The sequence below is a fragment of the Pseudopodoces humilis genome, chromosome 14 (assembly GCF_049639895.1).
Source record: "Pseudopodoces humilis isolate 2021_Gansu_Grassland_sample_001 chromosome 14, ASM4963989v1, whole genome shotgun sequence".
Taxonomy (NCBI): Eukaryota; Metazoa; Chordata; class Aves; order Passeriformes; family Paridae; genus Pseudopodoces; species Pseudopodoces humilis.
The window spans coordinates 4,839,384-4,861,753 of record NC_142213.1 but is presented as its reverse complement, the minus strand read 5'-3'; the positions used below and the strand labels follow the sequence as shown (position 1 = coordinate 4,861,753).

Here is a 22,370-nt window from a genome sequence, read left to right as displayed (position 1 = left end):
CTTCAAATATCAAATCCCAACAATCCAAATATTGCTGGCAAATTGGAAAGCAGAGGACAACTCTCCAGTTACCACAGTCAGGACAAAAAAATAGTTCTGTTTCATGTAAGCAAAATGTCTTGTCCTTAGTCTCGTCCTTAAGAGTCATCACACGCCTATGCAGAGCACACAAACCATAAACGTCTTTGAGCTCCAAACTACCACTGGATATTTTTTATTGAACTCTCAGTCAATACTAAACAGGTTAGCTGGCAAGTTCATAATCACCAGAGGTAATATTCACAGTTCAAGAGATGGGGTCAAGCAAGAACTGGATGTGCATGTGTGATTCTCTACTTACATGATAAAGTGACAGTGTTCAAAATACCCAACACTGATATTTTAAAAAGGAATCATCTCAGCCAGAAGAGTCTTCAGCTTCACACCACTTGAACCACACCAGGATTTTTGGTCGTAAATGAAATTTTGGAAATAATTCAGCGCTCAATACCTGTGACTTTTATTAACCATTAGCACATTCAATAACCCTCTCCAACCAGTGCTCTGGGCAGTGCCAATTCTCGCATTCACACGGAAAATCAAGAGGGGAAAAACGACAAACACAAGAAGATGAACAAAAGCCACAGCCATGGCAAATCCAGACCATACAACACACACCACTGATCCCAGGTTAGGAGGAATGGCTGTCCCGGGTCTGCTGCGAGGTGAGAACAGTGAGTCTGAAACACAGTAACAACTAGAGCTGGCTGGCTACGGAGCCAAGGTGTGAAGAGCTGGTGAGAGAACACTCACTTTCTGACCAATAAATAAAATACCGAGAGGACACTCAACACCTTACCTGGAGAAGCACATCCTCCACAGCCCGAAGCCGCAGGAACAGGACGTGGTGCTCATCAGCCCGCACAGGGAGCAGCCCTTACCTTTCCGATGGCCGCGGCATCCCACCCAGGGCTCTTTGCCACACTCCCGCTCCTGCCTCCTCTGGAGTCCATCACTGATGCAAAGTGCGGCTTCCCGTCACCACCAGCTCGTTCCTCTTCACCGAATCACCAACTGACAGCATCAGTCACGGTGGAAGGGACCGTAGCGGGTCATCTGATCCAACCACCCTGCTGTAGGGTCATCCTAGAGCACGTGGCACCGGATTGCGTCCGGACCGTTCTTGAGTATGTCCGGACTCGGGTCCCTCACGGCGAGGTCCTGTGAGGGAAGCTCCTCAGGCTGGGGCTCCGCGCTCATGAGGAGCTCTGCAGTGACGGCCGGCGAAGGCCGCTGGTCAGTCAAGGTGCGTCCCGGCTCACTCTGCATCACCTTCACACGTTCTCCGTCTCTCAGGTAAGCACCGCGGGGTCACCACCGGCCATACGGTGGCATTTTTCCTCCGAGAAACGACGCGGACGGCTCTAAAGTGGCGATGGCCCATGGCTTCGTGTTGCCGCGCATCCCACAGCCTCTTCAAAATCCCGGCCACCGCCTCCACGTGAAGGGCAGGTGGCGTGAGGCTGCTGGCTTTCACGTCCCCCAGTGGGCTGGCGAACCTGCAAAATGGTTGGGGGGCAGCGGGAGAGGCATCGCAGTGCCCGGCGGGGAGCGGGGGCGAGAGGTGTCCCCGAGCCGCGCCGCGCTGCCCGGGCCACCGCTCCTCGGGCGCTGCCGCCACCTCGGGTCCCTCGGCGATGGCGGGGCGGCCACGCGGCGCCGGGGGGGCGGAAGGTGCCGGCAGGGCCGCCCGAGGCCCCGCGCTCGCCTCTCCCCGTGGTGACCTTGGGCGGGCGGCGCGGCCCTCCCCGCCGAGCGCCCGCTCCGGCACCCAGCCCTCCCGCCCGCCCCTCTGTTTTTATTTCTTTTTTAATTATTATTTTTTTATTTATTTATTTTGGCCGGGGAAAGAGTTTGAGGCGGGGGGGGGGGGGGTGGCGGAGGGAGGAGGAGGAGGGAGAGGAGGCCGCCGCCAGAGCGGCCCGGGGACTTTCCCGGAGGGAGGGCGCGGGGGGACCCGTCCCGGTCCCGGTTCCCGCCCGGGGCGGGAGGCGGTGGCGGCGGGCGGGGTGTGAGGGGAGGGCGGGGGGCGCCGGCCCCGCCGCCGCGGGGGAGACGCGGCTCCCGGCGCTGTGCGCCCGAGCTGCTGCTGCTGCTGGTTACGCCAGCCCCGCCGCCTGCCTCTCCGCTCTCCTCGCCTCTGATTCTGCGCACAGCCAGCCCCAAAGCCTGTCATTCTGCAAAACACAGTTTACTCAACAGAGAGAGCGAGTGGGGGAGCGGGAGAGGTGGAGAGAGGGAGACGGCGCGGAGAAGCCCAGTCCCGCACCCCAGCATGGCTTCGGGGGACCTTTACGAGGTACCGGGGGCCGCGGGGCGGGCGGGCGGCGGGGGGGGGCGCCGGCCGGGGCGCCGCCGAGGGCAGCGGGGGCGCGTTCGGAGCCGCTCCGCCGAGCCCTCGTAGTTGCCGAAGAGCGGAGGAAATCGCCGAGGGAAGGGCTGGGGTGGGGGGAAAAGGGCTGGCGTGTGTGCCCGGGGGGGGGCAGGGAGGGATGGAGCGGCTCCCCTCCCTTCCCGCTGCCTCTCTCTTTCTCTTTCTCTCTCTACTTTCCATCGGGCTTGATCTTAGCAGGCCTTGCAAGAGGGAAGGAGGAAGGAGTGAAGGAGAGCGAGAGTTAGCGGTAGGATGGGGAGGCGATCGCGGTGTGATGAGCCCGGAGAGTGGAGAAAGTCCAGGTAAAGTCATAGGCGCTCTGGACGTGCTGAATGTGCAGATTAGTGCGAAAAAATGCGCCTTAGCGCTGCCGTGAGGCGCAGGGATGGAGGCGGCTCTGCGCCCGCTGTGCAAAGTGCAGGAGCCGGCGCCAGGTTGCTTCACCTCCTGCCCGGGGTGCTGCGGGGGTGGCGGGGGCGGCGGCCGGGCCGGGCCCCGGCTCCCCGCGGGCCGCAAAGTTTGGCGGGGGCCCCGCTCCGGGCGGCCCGCGGTGCGAGGTGGGGCGGTACCGGCCCCCGGCCCCGCAGCCCGGCGTGCGCTGCCCCCCGGCCGCGGCGGCCGCGCCCGCGCCGGGGCAGCATCGGGCGACGGCCGCCGGGTCGGGGGCAGGCAGGGAAAAAGGAGCCGGCGGGCAGTGGGCGAGACCCAGCCGAATTTTGACCTCCGGCACCCAGTTCTAGTGCCCCAACTGAGAACGAGTCTTGCCACTTTTGCCACACCAGAAAAGAAGAAGAAGGGAGAAAGCTGAAATGAAAGATAAGACAGACTGGACATGGGTGTTCGAAATACCCAGTTCCATTAAGCGGAACCAGGGTGGAAGTGGTAAAAACACCAAACATGACTGGATGTCCTACACTTCTTGATCTGGAGCACCTCCTCAGGCTCCACGTTTCCTGATGAAATGGCTGTTTGGGTTGAGTATTCTCTGGAGTGTACACTTGAAGGGCTAGAACAGAAACCATCACCTTCCAGTTGGAGCTGTGTGCCAACTGGACAGCTGAGTGATAGGTACTGCTCAGCCATCAGGGTGTGCTTGGATGTGAACTCTGCTGTGGTTGGTTGGACATGGTTGGACTTATTCTCCATTTGATGATCTTGATCATCAGCTGTAGGGTCTCAAGTGCAAGAAGTGCAGGATCCGACAGGTTTCACTTTGACATTGTCTTTCAAAGTCTTTAGCAGGGGTCATAGCTAAGGGATGACAATGCTCTGTTAGGATGGTATTTTACTGTGTGTGACAGAGACCTCCTCTGAAGTGAACAGCACTTAAACTCTCCTACATGGTGTTAAATTATCGGAAGTACATGATCTGAATAGTGTCATTGACCTTTCCCCCTGCATTCTGCAGTATCTGTCATTTAACTTTGTAATTTTAAGGATATTGTATGTCAGCTGTATTGCTGTTGTGACTCTAGAATAGCCAGTGGGAGTTCTGTGAAAAACAACTTTGACCCAAAAAAGTTAGCGATACAATTTTAGGATTAGTAGTTTCTGAGATGCATAGAAGACCTTTGCCAGTTGTTGTCTGAGTTTTCTTTCTATGTTTGGATTAGTTCTAGAAAGAAAGCAAGCTGGTATGTCTTGGGCTAATGGTAGCCATGCTGGTTTCACTCTGACTCATTGTTTAAAAATTCTGCTGTTTTATGATCCTTGTGTTCTGAGATGATGACGTTTGGTAGTTGGATGTGGACTGTGTCACTGTGTGACATCCAAGTGAGCTTGCTCGAGTAGTCACCTGGTTTATTCTGTGAGGGAGGAGACTCACAGCCCAGTTTGCAGGCAATGTTAGGGCCAGTCTCTTTGCAGGCATTTCCATGGAAGAATGTGAATTTTTGAACTGTGGTTGAAAGCCTCTGAATCTCTTCCGTTCTTTGTTACTCCATTCAAAATACTTTTGCTTATCATTGTACAATATGGAAGAATTCTCTCCATCAGAATTCCACAGGTAGGTGGAAGAAGTGTGGCTGTCCCTTTTGTATTGTGTGAGGTGTTTGGGAAATAAAATGACCTCAGCTGGTCATGGTGTAAAATCTTTATCTACACGTTGGACATGTGGCAAAAAGTACGTGCAGGGCTTCAGTTATCAATTCATTTGCATTTTGCATTTTGCATCTTCACTGGGAAGTTCTCCATGACAGATGTCAGAAGAAATGTCTAGAAAGCTGAAGAGTTTGTATGTCTAATATCTGCAATTGTGCAGATAGTTGTGGCTTCATTTAAAAGATGACTCAGTTTTGCCTCCTTGCTTTTTCCCCTTCCCAAAAAGCAACTGCCTCCAGGGGATTTATTACAAAAAAGCTCTTAGAGCTGGGATGTCCCACACCAGTTTGCAAGTGAAATGAGGGGCTTTGTGCCCTCAGAGCACTCCAAGTTCTTAAACAAGTAAAATGATACGGGGATCATAAGATGACCATTAAACAGTTTTAGGATTTTACCTTGAAATAATTTGGGGCTGTGGGTGTAAATAAACAATTTGGGTCTTATGGTGACATTCCAAAGATATAGTGCGCTCCTAATTCCCCTTTCACTCCTTAGTAATATCCAAATGCTTCAAGGATTCTTAATGAACATCTTCAAGTAAGACCATTAATTAACTCTGCAAGTTGGAGAATTTAATACTGGCTACAAAATTATTTTTAAAGCCAATCACGATGTAGAAGCCCTGATAAAGCACATGGAAAAAATACAGTGTGTATATTGCCTATATGAACTCATCATACTTTGGAGGCACCCAAGAAACTTTTATAAATTTTGACGTTTTGGAAATAGATGTGCATATTTATCCTGTCAGTTCATTCATTTTCTACTGTCGTATTATTTTAAAAGGCTTTTCAACCTTTTAAACTTATAGATAAATTCAATTACTGTCTTTATATTGAAGCAAAATAAGATCACAGACAAAATAACCTCAGTGTTTGGTTTGGTAGGTGCCTTTTTCTACTTAGAAATGGCTTTTTGTAATCTGAAATACCTCCTATCATGTTTGGGTTAGGACTGTGAAACAGGTACCAATTTATTTTAGAAGCAAAAGAACACCCATGAGGAGTTCTGTGTTTACCAGTAGTCAGTTCTAGACCTATGTGTTAGAACCATGACACTTTACAGCTAAAGATAATTATTCCATTAAATAGTAAAATGTAGGTGTTAGTTTTGACGTTTTTAAGTACATTTTTTTCCTTTACCAGTAAAGAATGCTGTGTATGTTTTAGTGTAATTCTTGGGCTATATGAAATACCCGTTTGGCTTTTGACTTCCATGTGCTTATGATTTCAAGCTTTTATGAGTAGGTGAAAGTGTCACGGAATATTCCTTTTCATTCCCTTGCTTTTCCTCTTAAGAGACAATCTCTTAAATATTAAAGATCTATGGAGCATGTTTCCTTAGAAATAATAACCTGAAAATAAAGGGTCTGGCAAAAAGGGTCTTCAGAGTAACCTTCAGTGAGGCTGCCCTGGTTTGCCTTGTGTTTCACAATACACTGTTGGATGCATCGACAGGAAATACTCGTTTATTTTGGAAACAGACAGAAAGGGAAATGTATTTACTCTTAAATACCAAGTTCGTTGATTTCACATTAAAGTTGTCAGTAACTTGAAGTAGCATTTTTCATTTTCCATGTACAATTTGTTACATTATCTGAACCCAGACAGTTATCACAGACTTTGGTATTTTAAGTATATGAGATGACTTTAGAGGGGAAAAAATTCCATATGAACAGTGCTCCTAACTTTTTTTTTTTCCTAGCATCCTGTTTACTGCAATAAAAACCTCCTTTACTGATGAATGTATGAACCAGTTATCAGTATCACAGAAATGCCCTTTAAGCTCATCTCGATGCTTTTTTTTGTATTTAATATTCTGGGGGGTTGTATGCAATGAACACCATTAGACTTCCAGGGGTGATGAAGCTGAAATCTAAAGTGGTATTTTACCATTGTGTCAGATTGTATTACAACACCTTTGCTAAGTGATCTAAAGATTACAGTCAATTCTCTGAAGAGGACTTAACATGTATGTGTTTCTGGATCACAATAATAAAACCAGTCTTTAAAGCTCAATAGTTATTGCATTAAAGGGTAGAAGTGACGTTTTTAAAAGTGTTGTCTTCTCACTGAAATGATGCAATGCCCATGGCCAGGAGCATGTCCACCACAGTGACACATTTCAATTCAATCTGAGTCTGTTTATGCAACAGTGTAAGAATGAGCTGCAGTTTATTTCAGCTCACATGATCCACCAGAAAGATAACATACTTCCAGATAATTGCAACATTTCCCATTTTTACCTGCACTCAGATACCAGCAAAGTTAAAACTTGAAGATAATAATGGCACTGTTTGGGCTGCTGAATCCCTGTGACGTGTGGAGACATGCAGATAGGAGAGAGCAAGGTTGAACTTTTGGATGCAAGGTTTGGCTTGAGATGCAGGGTTTAGAAAATCACCTTTGCTTTACAAGGAAATGCAAGTTTTTGAGTGTTGTGCTTTCCATCTTGCATCTCTTTCAATAGAGTCACTTTTTAGCAGAGATACATACTTAAACCTGCTTATTGAACTGAAAAGCAGAAATCTAATTTGTAATTATCCTGCATTTTCTAAGACAGAGGTGACTTGGAAGAAGATGGTGTATTTTAGTATAAGTTACTATTTCTCAAATCAACCTCTGTATTGATACAACTGCTCTGTGGTGAAGGAATAGGACTTCACAAGCCGAAAACAGTGGCTTGAAGTAGGATTTGGGGAATATAGAACAGTTAAGCACCTACTCCTTCTGTGCACTGGCAAACTGTGGATGCAATGCTGATTTCAGTAATACTGAGCTGGCACCCAGAAGCTCTAAGATTTGGTTGTCTGTAAGTAACACCTTTTCATTTCTTTTAGTGGAAAATATTTGCTAGCTGCTTTGAAGAATCGGCTATTTATCAATACATTATCACTGATCTCAAAATCAGTGTTTAGAAGACTACTGTCCTCAAAATCAAGTAACCACCAACTAGTATTACCTTAAGTAGGTAGAAATACAGAAATTTTCTTGCCTGATGAAAGTTTTCAGGACTCTGTTCCAAATGTGGTGTGATTTGCAGTGCAGACTGTATTCTTCAATCCTAAACTGGCCAATCATCTGAAGTATAAATTGAGGTATAAAGATGATAACAAAGAGTTTAGCAGAGGTCCCTTCTGCCCACATCATGGGACTTCTCCAAATTAAAATTACTGAGCGAGGTTCAAAGCCAGACCTGGATAGCTCTGGCAATAATCATTGGCTTACTAAAACATTCTAGCTTAGAGCTGCATATGGAACATTGCAATGCCCATGACTGTCTTGCTTACCTACAGTGTCACTGTTACCACAAGCCCAACTTCCTTATTACTTTGTAAACTGCTGGGCATATTTTGGGACACCCAACTGATTTCTTGTTACAGTCTTGATAAAGTGTTTTATCTGGCTCAAGTGTAGCTTGCTTCAAGGTACAAGTCTTAAGTGTGCTCTTGCTAGGGAGGGACTGAAATACACTCTTGTCACTTATAAAAGGCTGAACATTTATTGTGAAGATACCACCAAAGCCACTGAACAGGCTTCTTTTCCTTCCCTTCAGTGTCCAGATTCAGTGTCCATAACTGTCCAAAGATTAAAATTGCATCATTTTTTGTGATGCTTCCTGAATGACAAATACAGTGCTTTATTTTGGGCCAGTCTTTGATTTAATATTAAAATCCAGCAATTAACTCATTGTTTAGTAATTTCTTTTGAAACTTAAAATATTTGGAAAGAGACAGCTCAAATAATGGCAAAATTTAAATGTGTTCTAATATTGAAAGAAATGGGCTAAGTATTTTTTTAAAATCAATGGAGTGATTGTGATGGCCAGCTATGTTGTAAATAGCGTTTCTTTGTCCATTCATTTGACTTTTAGCATTAGTACAGTTTCTTGGCTCTGTACATTTTCATCAGTGCAATCTCTTTTTGTTGTTTCTTCTTATCCATATATTTTTCTGATAGTTTTTGCAGCACGTTTTATGGTACTGGCATCCTGATGCTGTCAAAAAAAATTATTAAATAGTTAACTCTTTCTTGCATTCAAACTATTAGAACAATATGATTAAAGTCAAATGTTTGTAATGTACATTCATGCAAATACAAATATTTTGGTTTTGACAAAAGGAAATTAATCCTTTCTGTCTGTTGAACTACAATGTCATACTCTTTGTTTATTATTAAAACTTCACATTGGTAACGTTGTAACACTAAAAGTCCTAACACTAACACTTCAGTCTGTTTTCTTCTATTACACAGAGAAAATGTTGATTAAAGTATTATTTCAATACTAACTCATTATAAGTCCTGATACAAAATATTGCTGGAAATCTGTTAGGTCTCTAAAGACTATCACAAGAAATTTATATGATTGACCTGTGCAGAAAAGAATTATTCTTCTCACGGCTCAACAAAAAGAGGAATTAGGTTTACTCTTACAAAATGGTAAAGGGTAGCAGTATGAACAGGAGACTACAACAAAACACTAAAACCAAATTAGCATTTAAAACATCTGTCAGAAAGACACTTGTGTCTGAAAATAGCAGTTCCCCTACTTGGGCTTTCCTAGATGTCTCAAAGAACACCCACAAAATTTGCACCCTATTTCTTCAGATGAGCAAACCAGAAACAATTAGGGTATTTTCTTCCTTCAGGTTCTTCACTGCATTTGTTTAGATTTTGATGGGGTTTTGTAGAAATAGAAATCTTCTTCTATTAATCACTTATATGTGCTCATACCAAAAGGATTAAGAAGGAATACGAGGGACTACACAGCGCTAAGTCTGAGCTGTTGCATGAAGATTAGTAGCACCTGTCAAAAGAAATAGAATTAGCACATACATGTGAACATGTCTTGGTTTAGACAAGAGTTAACATTTTTATAGGACATCTCACAGATCTTAGGGTCAATATTTAGAGAAGAATGTCTCTGGCTGCTGTAAATGGTTTTTCAAAAAACCTTTCTGTAAGATCCCACAGGAGCAGCTTGTAACAAAACCAAGCCATAGTCCAGAAGGTTTGGTCATTTCTTAGACCACCTGGTTAACAGAGAGGTGTCTATGAATGGAAGTTTCAAACCCTGATATTGAGACCTGTCTTGTATTACAGAGCCATCAATTACTGAAAATAATCATATTTACTCTTGATAATTTATAGATTATTATTATTATTAATTGTCAAGACAAAAGTTGACAGTGAAGAGCTGAATTGACAGCAACTGAAACTCAGTGTTTACAAATGCAAGCTAATGAAAAAAGGAGAAATAATCCTGACTATACATGCATAAAAATGAACCCTGAAGAAGCTGATTTCTGGAGAAATCCTGGAATCATTGTGGAAGGTTTCTGGGTGTGTCCATGTTAGTATTTTAATTTGGATCACGTGCATGCTTTTGGAGTGAATCTCCTTGTGATCCCCAGTTACCACACCTCTGTTTGCATCACAGCATTGTCTTGGAGAGCAGTGACCACACTTCCTTCCAAAGAAACCAAACCAGAAAATGTGCTTTAGCTCCTAATGGGTGTCCAGTCCATGGGACCAGACTTCTGGCAAACAGAAGTTTACATGTTACTATAGAGCAATTGAGAATGAAAGAGATGATCATCCCTGTGTTCCTGGGGAACACGGTGCTTCCACCTCTGCAGTACTGCACCCACTGCCTGGAGACACAAAACTGGAAGTAATGCAGAGAAGGGCCAACAGGGTGGTGCAGGGGATGGAGAGGCTGTCAGTGAAGTGACACCTTATGACAACTTTCTGCCTGGCTAAAGAAGTGATTGAATGGTATAGAAAAGACAGATGGGGGATGTTTAGTTAAGTCAGAAATGAACGCTGTTTCTCATTGCACAAGGAAAGATATGCAGTAAAGGAAATAATTAGGCAAGTGACAGAGACAACTGAAGTACTTCACAGTATTTAAATATTGGAACTCTTTGACATGGGATGTTGTGGAAATCAGAATTGTAAATAGTTTCAAAGAATGGCAAAACAGGTTCTTGGTGGATTGATCCCTTTATACTTTTCAGCACAAGCCAATCTTTAAACCACTAATCATGAGAAGCTGTGAGGGCAGAGCAAGGGCAGCAGTTACTCTATAGATGCTGTTTCCTAAGCATCGAGTACTAATTTCTGTTTGAATATACAACACGTTGAGCTAAGTGGACCTTTAGTCTGACCTCATATGGCAGTTCTTAGTTTTGTACTTACTACAGTCATTAAACAAACATAGTTATTGACTAAGGTGTTGATACGGTCTGCAGAGATCACAAACACATTTGCCTTACAAGCTGTGTCCCGGTATTCTAATTCCTAACCCTTGTCAATTAATGTCTTTGCAAAACAAAGGACAAACCAGAATATTTGGTTCGGTTTCTACTTCAGAGCCCTCAGAGTCTAGATGTAGAATTATAGAATCATTAAGGTTGGAAAAGTCTCCTAAGACCACTGAGTCCAACCATTAACCCAGCACCACCATGTTCCCCACTAAATCACGACCCCAAGTGCCACAAGCCTTTTGAACACTTCCAAGGGTGGTGATTCCACCACTGCCCAGGGCAGCCTATTCCAGACTTCTTACAAGCTGCACTGTGTGGTACAAGCAAACAAGAGTAAAAGAGAGAAGGTGATGAAGTAACATTGAATCAAACATATGTAATAAAAATGAAGTTTTGGCTCCTTGTTGTAGTTCTGCTTAATAACTGGGGCTAAAGAGTTAAAGATAAACTAGAAAAAGTTCCATTAAATGTATGGCATGAGGCAAATGATTGAGTCAAAAATCATTTGGAGTCAAAAATCACTGGAAAGTTACATTAATGGAATAATACATTTCTGATGAACAAAACCAGGTTTCTCCTACGGGAAAAGCATTTCAGCAGCTAAAAGGGTTTATCCACGGCTTTCCCACATTATGGTTTTGGATGGAATCCATAGACTTCCTTAATACTGTACAGAATTGTCAATCTGCCTTACCTGAATATCCATCAAAAAGCCACTAACTTTTAGCAAACTTTTAACAAAACCAGCAAGTGGATATTCTGTTGTTTGGGGTTTTTTTCCCAGAGATGGTGATTACTAATATACTGATATGTAAACAGTCTCATTTCTAACTGACCAGCCTGATCTGTCAAATTCTTTCACACATACACAATGAACTTTTTTGTGACATCACTTGGCAGTCACTCAAACAAAGGACAGAGCGTTGCTCATGTATCTTATTATTCTTAGTAATACGAGGGAACTTAAAATAAAGTGTGACATTGCATAGTTTTTTAAAAGACTACTTTGTAAAATTTGTTTGACTTTGCTAATGGATTTGCCTTTAAATGTTATGCAGTTGAAATTTGCTCTCATGTTTTCCTTTTTTTGAGGAAGGGAAAACTTCACAAAATTAATACACTAATACATCTAATGAATTGGTCTTCCTGAAATCTTTTGTGATAAGTTTCAGGTATTTTAGCACAGGAAATCTGACAAGAAAAGTGCTGGAGAAATGCAGAGAAGTAGGGTTCACATGTAAGTAAAAGGCACAGTAATGCTTACAGGGCTTGTAAATGGGTTCTAAGAGAAACTGCAAAGATGTTGATCACAAAGAGTTTTGGTGATTAATGTAAGGGAAGAATAGCAGACTGCAGTGCAAATGGGAATGGGTGAATTTAGGATGACACAGCACGGGAAGACCTTAGTTGATGTGAAGTGACTGCATTTATCTCTACATAAGCAGATGAAGTAGCAAACTTTTAGGTTCAGCAATGGTGCAACATAGCAGCAAAGCTTCAAATGAAATAGGAATATGACTCACATATCAAAAGCTATACAGGGAGGAGGAGGAGGAAGGAAACTTAGGATCCCAAATTAAGTACTAGGAATTAGAGGGAAAACTACATTTATGTACCAAAAATGACTTCACATGATTCCAGGGGAAATAACCTGAAAGTTTTTGAAGGAATGATAAATACTGGCTGAGGAGGGGCAATTAGAATTTTGTGATTTGCTTGCAGTAATTAGAAGCAAGAGTCTGTAGTAGAGTCCAGGTGCATAAACTCAAGCTTTTTACAATCTGAAAATTGGAAAACTTGAGAAAAAACTTCCACTGTTGTGCTCAGTAAATATTAGCACTGGTTCATCATTTTCTACTGTGCTGACAAGTCAGAACCAATGTACTACAACAGTCAGAAGAGGAGATGGTAGAGATGATGATGAACTTGACAGTGTTGTATCCATGTGGTCACTATTACAGACCTTATGTTACTGTTTGCTGCAGATTAATACATGGCGGCATGCAGTGTTTGTACAGTCAGCAAAATACATCATAGTATGGAAACAGTGATAAAGGTAACAGGAAACTGACAAGAAGCAAAGAAAAAGTAATTTTTCTCTGGGGGTGGTTTTTTGTGTGTGGTTTTCTGGGTATTTTGTTTGTTTCATTTTTTACAATGGAAATGCAAAATGACCACTTTTCTGTCTTTGTGTATAAAAACAGTGTGAGACAGGCAATTAAATAGACAGGCAGTTCAGGTAACAAAATTTAATAAGACTGAATGTTCCTCTAACTTACCTTTATGGTCTGTTAATGTCTTATGTGCAGTAGAAGCCCTAATCATCTGTACACTGATGATACCCAGAAGGTGTAACAGAAACACCCGATGAAGCTGTGCTTGATAATCTGTTTTTATATGTACCAAAGAAATAGCTTCTTTTTTACCCTGCACACACAGAAGCCCTCAGGTTTCTTAAGAAAAGAAAGAGGGTGAGGCTCTTGGCCAGCTTTTATGGCCTTCCTAGTGCTGCATTTTATTTGCCTCTTGGTGTCAAGAATGGTGATCATCAATTAACTGTGGGAAATGTGGGTCTCTAAGAGGAAAATATTTGAATATCAATGTCCTGAGCAGCACTTTCAGAGCCCATGTGATTTGGATCAGCTCCTTCCTCTACTTCTTGCTGGTTGAGGACCTTCTGCAGCATTCTGTACACAATAGTGATGTGTTGGTGCTTTTAGGGAAGCTGAAGTATAAATAAGCCATCAGAATACACAGCGAGCCGGCTGCCTCAGCGTGTGGCCTGATGGAACTCAGGAGCATCAGAGAGCTGTGCTCCTCCCCTGTCCTCTCCCAGCATTTGGAGGCCATTGGAAGGAGACTTTTTACCAGCAGCAAATTACTTCCATTGCCTTTCCCATGGACTTGCATCAGGTGATGAGTTAAAGCAGGAGTGCCAAGGTGGCCTTGCCATCTCTCCTGCTGATGTGAACAGTCTGTTGTATGTCATTTATCAAATGGATCAAGATAATAAAAATTACAAGCTCCAAAGAAGACACCTTTTATTTTTTTCATTGTACACATCCCAAGCCTTGCATTATTATTCTCATCAATCTTTTGTTACACTGAGAATGTGCTTTCATTGAAGAGCAGCATGGCTCAACATGTGGACTACCAGTTGTAGTTCATAATCTCCTATGAGCTGCCTCTTGATGCCACAGGAAGCATTAAGAAATTGCCAGAACTGATGGAAGACTGTTCTTTCTCACAGCTGAATAGCATCTCCCCAGCTTTGTCATGGGCACCACAAAGTATGACAGATCTCTTTCCTGCATTGTTTGACCAGCCTGTGCCTTGCCTTTCTGACATGACATCACTTTCAGGATTTCTAGTGAGTGCGTCTCAGAAGCAGTGTCAGGTGTTGCAGTGGCACAGGGCGACCACTTACTGACAAGCTGCTGTGGGCTGTGATTCAAATTGTTTTGCAACTGTGCTGCTGTTAGGTTTTGTGCTTCATCCGCTCATGTCAAACACCACTGACAACCTGCTCTGTTTAGAAGAAAGGTGGGGTCTCCTTTTAACATAACTGAACCTTGTATTTGTATCATGAATGATGCAATTTCCTCCCCTGCTATTAACTGCTACTCATGTAGCCTATTTAGTTTAGAGGGAAATAAGGTCTTGATTACTGATCAATAAGAGATGTATATATATATATAGCTTTACATATAGTTTTTATATTGGTTATGCAGTCTGCATTGCTGGTTTATCTTAGGTTACACAACCCTTGATTTTCTACAGTCCATTTGGAGATATACGTCCAAAGGACAGTTGACAAACCAAGGACAATATTTTTTATTGTATTTTTTATCCCCAAGCCACAAAGCAGAATTCATTTAGTTAACTGAAATAAATTCTGCTTTAATGTAACACTTTTCTAAGATGTCCAGACTCCCATATTAATTCTAGGATTTTGTGGAGCTCAGAACAGCTTTAACAGAACTTTTCCTAAATATCTTTCTTACATCATGTCCAGCTGCTGTTGCTCTTGTTACCACCAAAGGCAGCCATTCCACGATAATAAGCATCTTAAAAAGTTGCAGTGTAATGGCAGTTGATCTTTCCAATTGCTGGGTTAGACACCAAGGATGTTGTTTAGTACTGAGAAATAACCAAGATATGTTTTGGATGTACATTTAAATGTGTACACTTTCACAGGCATTGAGGGGATATCTGGGGATTGCCTACAAGATATTTAGTAGTTGATATATCACTTATTCAAGATTTGGAAAGTGCTTGAGAAGTAAGCCTCAGGGTTAGCAGAGGAGCTGTGTGATAAGCCTTAGATCTCACACAAGAACTGATAGCAAGACCTACCTTTTCATTCCCCCCCGATTATACAGTAGTGCAATACGGCTTTGCAGAAACAGATACAGCCTGACTGAAGGAGGCAGAGGACGAACCAAGGCTGGATTACAGTCAGTTTTGAGGCTTTTTTTTTTCTTTTGAAGTGACTAGTCTGTAGCTCCATTTCTGAGAAGGTTACATGAACCTGTGACTCAAACAGAGACAACTCTGAACAGGGTAAACCAGTAGCTGCAGCACTTCTGGGACAGAAACTGCTGACTGCTCAGAGCACGTTCCCCTCTGCAAACATGGTGGCAGCTGCTTTCGATCTGTGGCTTCTCACTGCTATTGTGTGAGGGAATCACACTCTGAGTTTCAAGAGCCACAACAGAGAGTAAGTAAAGCTGTGGCTCATTTAGGACTGGGTGTTATTTTAATGAGCTTAATAAATTCTATATAGGACTGAAAGTTTCTTTGGAGTTCTCAGTCCTGCAAAGCAGAGCTCTCAGTCTGACCTTTGAGCCTTGTACACTGCAGAGCTCTGAAAAACTGCACCAGTTCTATGCTGCACCAATTTCAGCAACATCAGCAACCCCAGTGGAAGCAGCTCACCCACTCTAGCAGCTGTTCTCAGCATCAAGTTGATCAGACATTCTACTGCAAAGGGCTTCCACTGCCATAGCTCATCATGGTCAGATGCTCACTAAAGTCCAGGAGATCCACACTCATGTAGAAACAAAATTATTTGCTTTGTGAAAGAAGTACCCACAGAAGATAAGGCGTTGGAATTTTGTTAACCAAACTCATCACATGATTGAAGCTGAAATGTTCATGAATGTTAATACTGTTCTTGTAAAGCATGAATGGCAAGGATTCATTCCATGTACAGTATGGACACTGACCTTCACAAGGAAAAATTCATTGCAGCAGCATTTATCTCACTTTTGGCCAAGCAGGGTGATGAAATGGTATAATTTTTTTTTTTTTAAAGTACTATCACAGCTGTTTTCTGGCTATGTTACAATTTTATTAATGGATGTGTATTGTAAGTTATCTATACTTGGACAGTCTACTTTGGAACAGTCAAACTAAAAAATTGCTTTATAAAATTATTTCAGTGTGGTTTAATACCAAATGCTGATACCAAAAGCCATACCAAGAAAATTAAAAGCCTTAGGGCTAAATATTTTTACAGAAGTCACTTAAAAAACAGAACTTCCACCAACTAAGTTGACCTTGGTTATTATTACAGTGCTGAAGAGTTTTGGTTGTGTACAGCTACAAGTATAGCACTATTTCAATAATTTATCAGAATCTGCCTGTGGTGTAAGGTTGTGACTTCTGCTAATACAAAATGTGCAGCTTTTGATACTGATGATTAGGGAAATGTCTACCATGCCATTGATACTGTCTTTGGGTATCTAAAACCAAAAGATACCTGAGGGTTTGGCCCTTAAGTGAAAATATTCACAATTTTCCAGAATGCTCCTGGAGCAAAAGGTTGTGTCTCTCTTGAAGGAAAAGGATGGCATCCTAAAATACAACAGGATTGCTGCATCTTATGGTAGATCTGTGCTGCTCATTTTTGTGTGAGTGTAGCTCAGACAAGCGGTAAATCTCCCATGTGGCATATGGATAAAGCAGTCACTTCACCAGCAGGGATGTACAATTTGGGCAATACACACAGCCATTTCAAGATCATTCCTAATCCCAAACCACTTGTTCTATTCTGAAGGCTCTATAAGGAACTTCCTTGCCACTCAGCTGTGCTCCATTGCTCTTCCCATCCCTTCCCTTTGTGCTGACGGTGGTATTTCCCTGGCTGTTGCTAGGCTTGTTTTTGGGAAGTCCCCTGGCAGCCCTGCTGTGCCCCTGCCCATTTCCAGCTCTCTGGCATCCCACTGCCTCTCTCTACAACCTCATGCACAGGAATGCCTGGAGAATAAGACAGGCTGTCCACAGCTGACTCTACAGAGAACTTGGCCTCAAAACCAAGCTCAGGGTGTGTTTTTGAATGTCATGTACACAACAAAAATGCTGCCAGGACCAGAAAGTGTCACTGATGTACACCCTCTGTCTCCCTCACACTCGGCTGCCCTGAACCAGGGAGCTCATGTGCCACTAATGCAAATACTCACTGAATTTACCCCGTGGAGTTCCCTGATGATGCAGAACTGGGCTATTTCAGTGGAAATTGATTCACTAGTCATGAATTTCATTTGAGAAAATCATGTAATTTTTGGTTCACTGTCTGCTCTAAAGTGACAGCAACTCTTTTACATACCCCAACAGGCTCAGCAAACTATTTAGTCAGTTTGAGATTGAGAAGAAAATGCTGTTACATCTTCATTTCCCAAATGCAGCTGATGGTGAATCACTTGTGCCTAGTAAATGGTCTGTCAGGTCAGCAAAATGAACCCCTTTCTTATTTTTGGGCACACATATCTAAAAGACACTTATTCTTTGGATTAAAAATGTGAATGTACTTTGCTATGGTAAAAAAATATATGAGACACTAACTGGAATTTTTTAACTCCTTACACTTTAATAATGTTTTTTGTGTCTGCTTTCATAACACTCTTAGAGTGTTCTGTTTCGATTTATTTAATTGGTCTTTTTGAATGAATGGCATAGAGTTTTTTAAAACTCAAACACTAAAAAAAAAATTTTAAGGTAAATTGTTAATTTTTTATACATGTGCATTTTTCTTAGACAACTTCTTTTTAAGCTTTTGCAGTTATGTAGTATCATGACTCTAAATTAATTCAAATACATACTTAGCATTTGAACTTTTTGCAAACGAACAAGGCTGTTGTTGTCCTGTTTCCAGCAGGGTACAGATCTATGCAGATGTAAAGCAGTTTGTAGACAGATGTGGGTAATTATATAGTTGTTTGCAGTGATCCAGTATAGCACAGTGAAAATGTCTCTTTGGCCATGTGACTGAGCACATGGGTACAGATTTAAGACAATAAGGAATAAACTTTTTGCATACCGGAAATAAAACTGGGGCACAGCACTGGGCACATCTTCCTTGCATTTAATTTTTCCATTTTTGTTAGTCAGAGTTGTGCCTTTTTAAGAGGAGGTCCATTGTTTTTCTAAGCAATAAAACTAAGAAAAGAAGTTACTTATATTGTGATCTGGTGAATACAGTTGCTATAGTCCCACACTTCATAAAAGTGCTCTCTACCAATAATATGCAAAATAATGATGAATAATGAATTTGATCAATAATTAATTTGAACTTTAAACACAAGTGATGAACCCTAACATTTAGGGTGAAGTTTCAGAATATTACTCTAAAAGCAGCTACAAAATTTTAGACAGAGCCATCACATTAGCTCCCAAATTTTGCTGAATGTAAAGAAACACGGAGACCATCTGTTCAGTATGTTGCAAACCATTTTGCAGGATTTAATGTTTGGAAAATTAAATTAACTAAGAGATATAAAAAGTGCCAGTGGCTGGAAGTTTACCCTTCAAAATCAGAGTTGAGACACACTTTTTAACATTAAGGTTATAGCATTCTATTTATGGGACTTTGATTCACTACCAGCAATGGTGTACTTTCTGTGAATCACTTCAAATTAAGAAATGATAACTTTGTAATAATGTGGTTTAAGTAAATCAGAATTTGGGACCTCATGCAGAACACAGATGAAGAACGTTCCTGTGCAAGCCAGAATGGGTTCAGTGGGTATAATTGTTCCTTTTGGCATTCAAATCTGTAACTCTGAGCCTGTAAGTAATGTCATGACATACAAATAAGCAAGTCCAGGCCCTCATACTGAAAAAGAACATGGGTTCCTCTTAACAGAGTGGCTCTGGGAGTTCTTTGGTGCCCTGGTATGAAAAACTTACTTTAGATCTGTATTTGAGTTTTAATCTATATTTCTTTGGGTTTTAGTGTTATTAAGACACTATATCCCCAAAGGTTTATAGCCATAGAATAAACATTTGTCAAAAAAGGAAAACTTTGGTGACACTGGAGAAAATTTTGTGATATCATATATCATTTACTCCAGAAGGTTGCTATTATTTTAATGTTTTCTTGTTTTCATATTAGATTATACTATACACTAAACACCTAAAATGCTCGAAACCTCAAACTCATATATGCAGAGTCTGTCTCACCATTTTTTTTTAGAACATTTGATGAACAGGATATTATTAGCTTTTTATTTTAAACGGTGGCTAAAAATCTATAGTTTGAAGAAAGGCATGGTGACCAACTGTTGGAGAATGAGTTCTAGTGTGTGAATAAAGTGCAGATCGCTCTAATGGAGCATAAACTTCCAGTACTTTATGCTGTTTCAAATAACAAGTGATAATAACAGACTCTAATTCTTCAGGATCACACATTTTTTTCACTGTACACACAGTATATTTAGATTATCACTGGATGCCCTTCATTGAACAATGCCCACAATTACTTACATAATTAATGTTGCTGACTTATGAGTCTGTGACTAGATGGGTGCTAGAAAAGGGAAAGAACCATTTCTTAGGGATGGTTTATTAGCCCATATAATTTTAGGGGCTTTTTATCTGTTTTTTTTGTGCCCAGAGTCCCTGCCCCAGCCCGCATCCTCTTCTTATCACTGTTTGGGAGCCAAGCTGGGGTTTCTGGAGGGAGTTTGGGGCAGGGTGAGAGACAGACCCTCCTTTCAGCAAGTTCCATTCAATACACGCTGCTGGTATCTCTGACCAGGCATCCATCCTGTTGTTTCTGTGCGTTTTGCCTGCTTCTTTTTGGGTTTTTTGCTTCAGCACTGTGACTGAGCTTGCTGATTTGGCTTCTTCTGCTGCTCTGCAGTTGGGAAGCCCAGAGCCAGTGCGTGCCCGCCAGGCCCGGGAACATCCTCTTTTCCAAAAGTTTCCAGGCGCTGCCCCCACCCTCTGCACAGCCGGAACCCAGAGACCAACCAGCAGTGGTGAGAAATCCCAGGGAGTCTCTCTCTGCCGTGTTTGGGATCCAGGCTGCAGTCCCACCATGCCTCTAGAGCTGCTCCAGGGTTTGTGCTACTCTGGAGCTGTTTGGGAGGTCCCATGGTCCAGCTACAGCTGCAGAGCTTCTGCTGCCTCTTGCTTGCTGCCCCAGGTGAGCCTGCCCTGCCATTCCTGCTTGCTGGTTTCTAAGGTTTCCTGCTACAGCTCCTTTCACTCTCCCGAGGGGGCACCAGGATCGGTTACCCAGTGGGTTCATAAAGGAAAGCCCCTCTCCATCCTGCCCGCCATTACCATGTGGAGAAAGGCGGCTGGGCTCTCAGCACAGCGCCCCCTGCAGGCATGGAGGAATCATCACACGCCCTGCCCGGCCAGGAGCCAGCAGTGCCCCTGCCGGCTGTGCCGGGAGCTGCACCAAGGGAAAGTGCCTGTGGCCAGGAGAAGGCTGGGACTGGGTGTCTGGGGATTTTGAGATTAACAATCTCAATATCCAGCATTTATTCAATTTTAGTTTCTTTTAATAAACAGGGTTTTTTTTTCACTTTCACCCCCTGCTATCTATTTCTCTCATTGACAGAAGAAAAGGGAGTTATTGAAGCCCTTCTCTCCTTAGAGAAAATGCTTTTTCAGGGTGTTTTCTCCTGAATTTGTCTCGAAACTGAGACAAACCAAAATCATAAAATGCAGATTCTGGGGTAAAGAGAGCCTGAAAAATATCTTTGTTCCTTAAATATCTAATTTTTAATCATAGTTTTTAAAACACTATTTTAAAAATAATTGAGACCAAATAGATTTTTTTCTATTGAAGATAAATTGGACTTCTGGCCTTTACAAAAAATTGAAGTGGCTTATTGATTGACTTGGACAGAGCTGTCCATTTTGATACATATGGTATTATGAAGAGTTTAAAAAATGAGAAAGTACATCACCAAACAACTGAAAGCAGAAAGATTTCAGACATTCAGATTATCTTGAATAAAAATTATTTGATATTCTATGGCCATCAGAAGAATTTAATGAACACCTCACAGTGCTCATCTAAGTAAGGAACATTCCCAGCAAAATGTAAGAGATGTACGGGTGATTCAGACACTTTTCTCTCTTACTATCACCTTTGGAAACCTCTTTCCAGCCATTGAGAGAGAAACTGAGACAATTCCATCCATTTTCCCCCAGTGTCATCTAACCAGTATTTATCCTTACCCATGTCTAAAATATCTGCGATTCTCTCCAGAAGTAATTCGCAGGTGCAAACTTGCCTTTTAAAACCTGCACTAACTATTTATGATTGTTGCATTAATGGAATCAGCAAGGCAAGAACTGTAAAGATCCTGGAGCATACGGTGCTGCCTGTGCTGTGCCTTGTACTGCACAGTCTATGTGACATTCAGCAGCCAAGGGCAAGGTCTTTTCTAGAATAACACTGAATTTTTGCACAGCAAAACTAACATCTCTGTCTTTGGGGCACACCAGGCAATCATTAGCACTTTTCTGACAGACACTCTACTAGATTTTGTGATTAACATATTCTGAGCATTTCATTTCAAGAAGAAGTCAAATGTTATGGCACGCTACACATTAAAGGAAAGAACTCACTCCTCTAAGCTCTGCCTGTAATGCTGCTAAATAGCAGTAATGATCATTAGTATCCATATAGTAGGATAGGTTTACATGGTGTTTTGTAACTATGAAAATAAGATTTCAGAGTGGTAATTGGGGAAATATATACTCTCTAGGGAAATCCTCTGATTATCTAAAAACAAACTTGGTTTGTTTAAATCCTTCTTGCATGACCACAAAAGTTTATTGTTTCCTTGGAATTGAAATTAAAAAATTAAAAATGTGCACATCATGTTGAAATCTTCAAAACATGAAATACTTCTTATTATCTAGAGGGCAAGATTAGTTATTCTAGATACCTTACATTAGTTATTAGCCCTAAAGATATTCCAGAAGGGTGAGGTTTATGTTCCTCCGTTGGGCTACAGCATATAAGCACATAAAATACATTATAAGCATAATAAAAGCAAAACTTTTCCCAATATTTATCAGTATTTCTGCTGAGCTACTAAGAATATAGCACCTCTCCATCGTAGGTGTTATTGTTTATTTCTGCAATATTCTTTCTATGTATGCCTTTGTACACAGCTGCTCTTTGGAGAGAAACAACAGTTGAAGTGTGATCAGAAATTGCATATGTTATTCCAGAGCCATATAATCCAGCTGTAGTCTTTTTCCTACATATTCATCTTGTTAGTTTCTTACCCCTCCCAAGTATGCCAGGAATCTTTTGGTCGTGTCAGGCCATTATAC

General features: G+C 42.1%; 1 protein-coding gene across 1 annotated transcript in view; it reads left to right on the top strand.

Moving 5' to 3' along the window:
- Positions 1–2,180: 2,180 nt before the first annotated feature.
- CDYL2 (chromodomain Y like 2) overlaps positions 2,181–22,370 on the top strand; it is a 59,563-nt gene continuing 39,373 nt past the window's right edge. Inside the window, exon 1 of the mRNA XM_005528188.3 lies at positions 2,181–2,338. Coding sequence (XP_005528245.1) covers positions 2,315–2,338 — 24 coding nt within the window. The 5' untranslated portion in view covers positions 2,181–2,314. The remainder of the gene's footprint in view (positions 2,339–22,370) is intronic.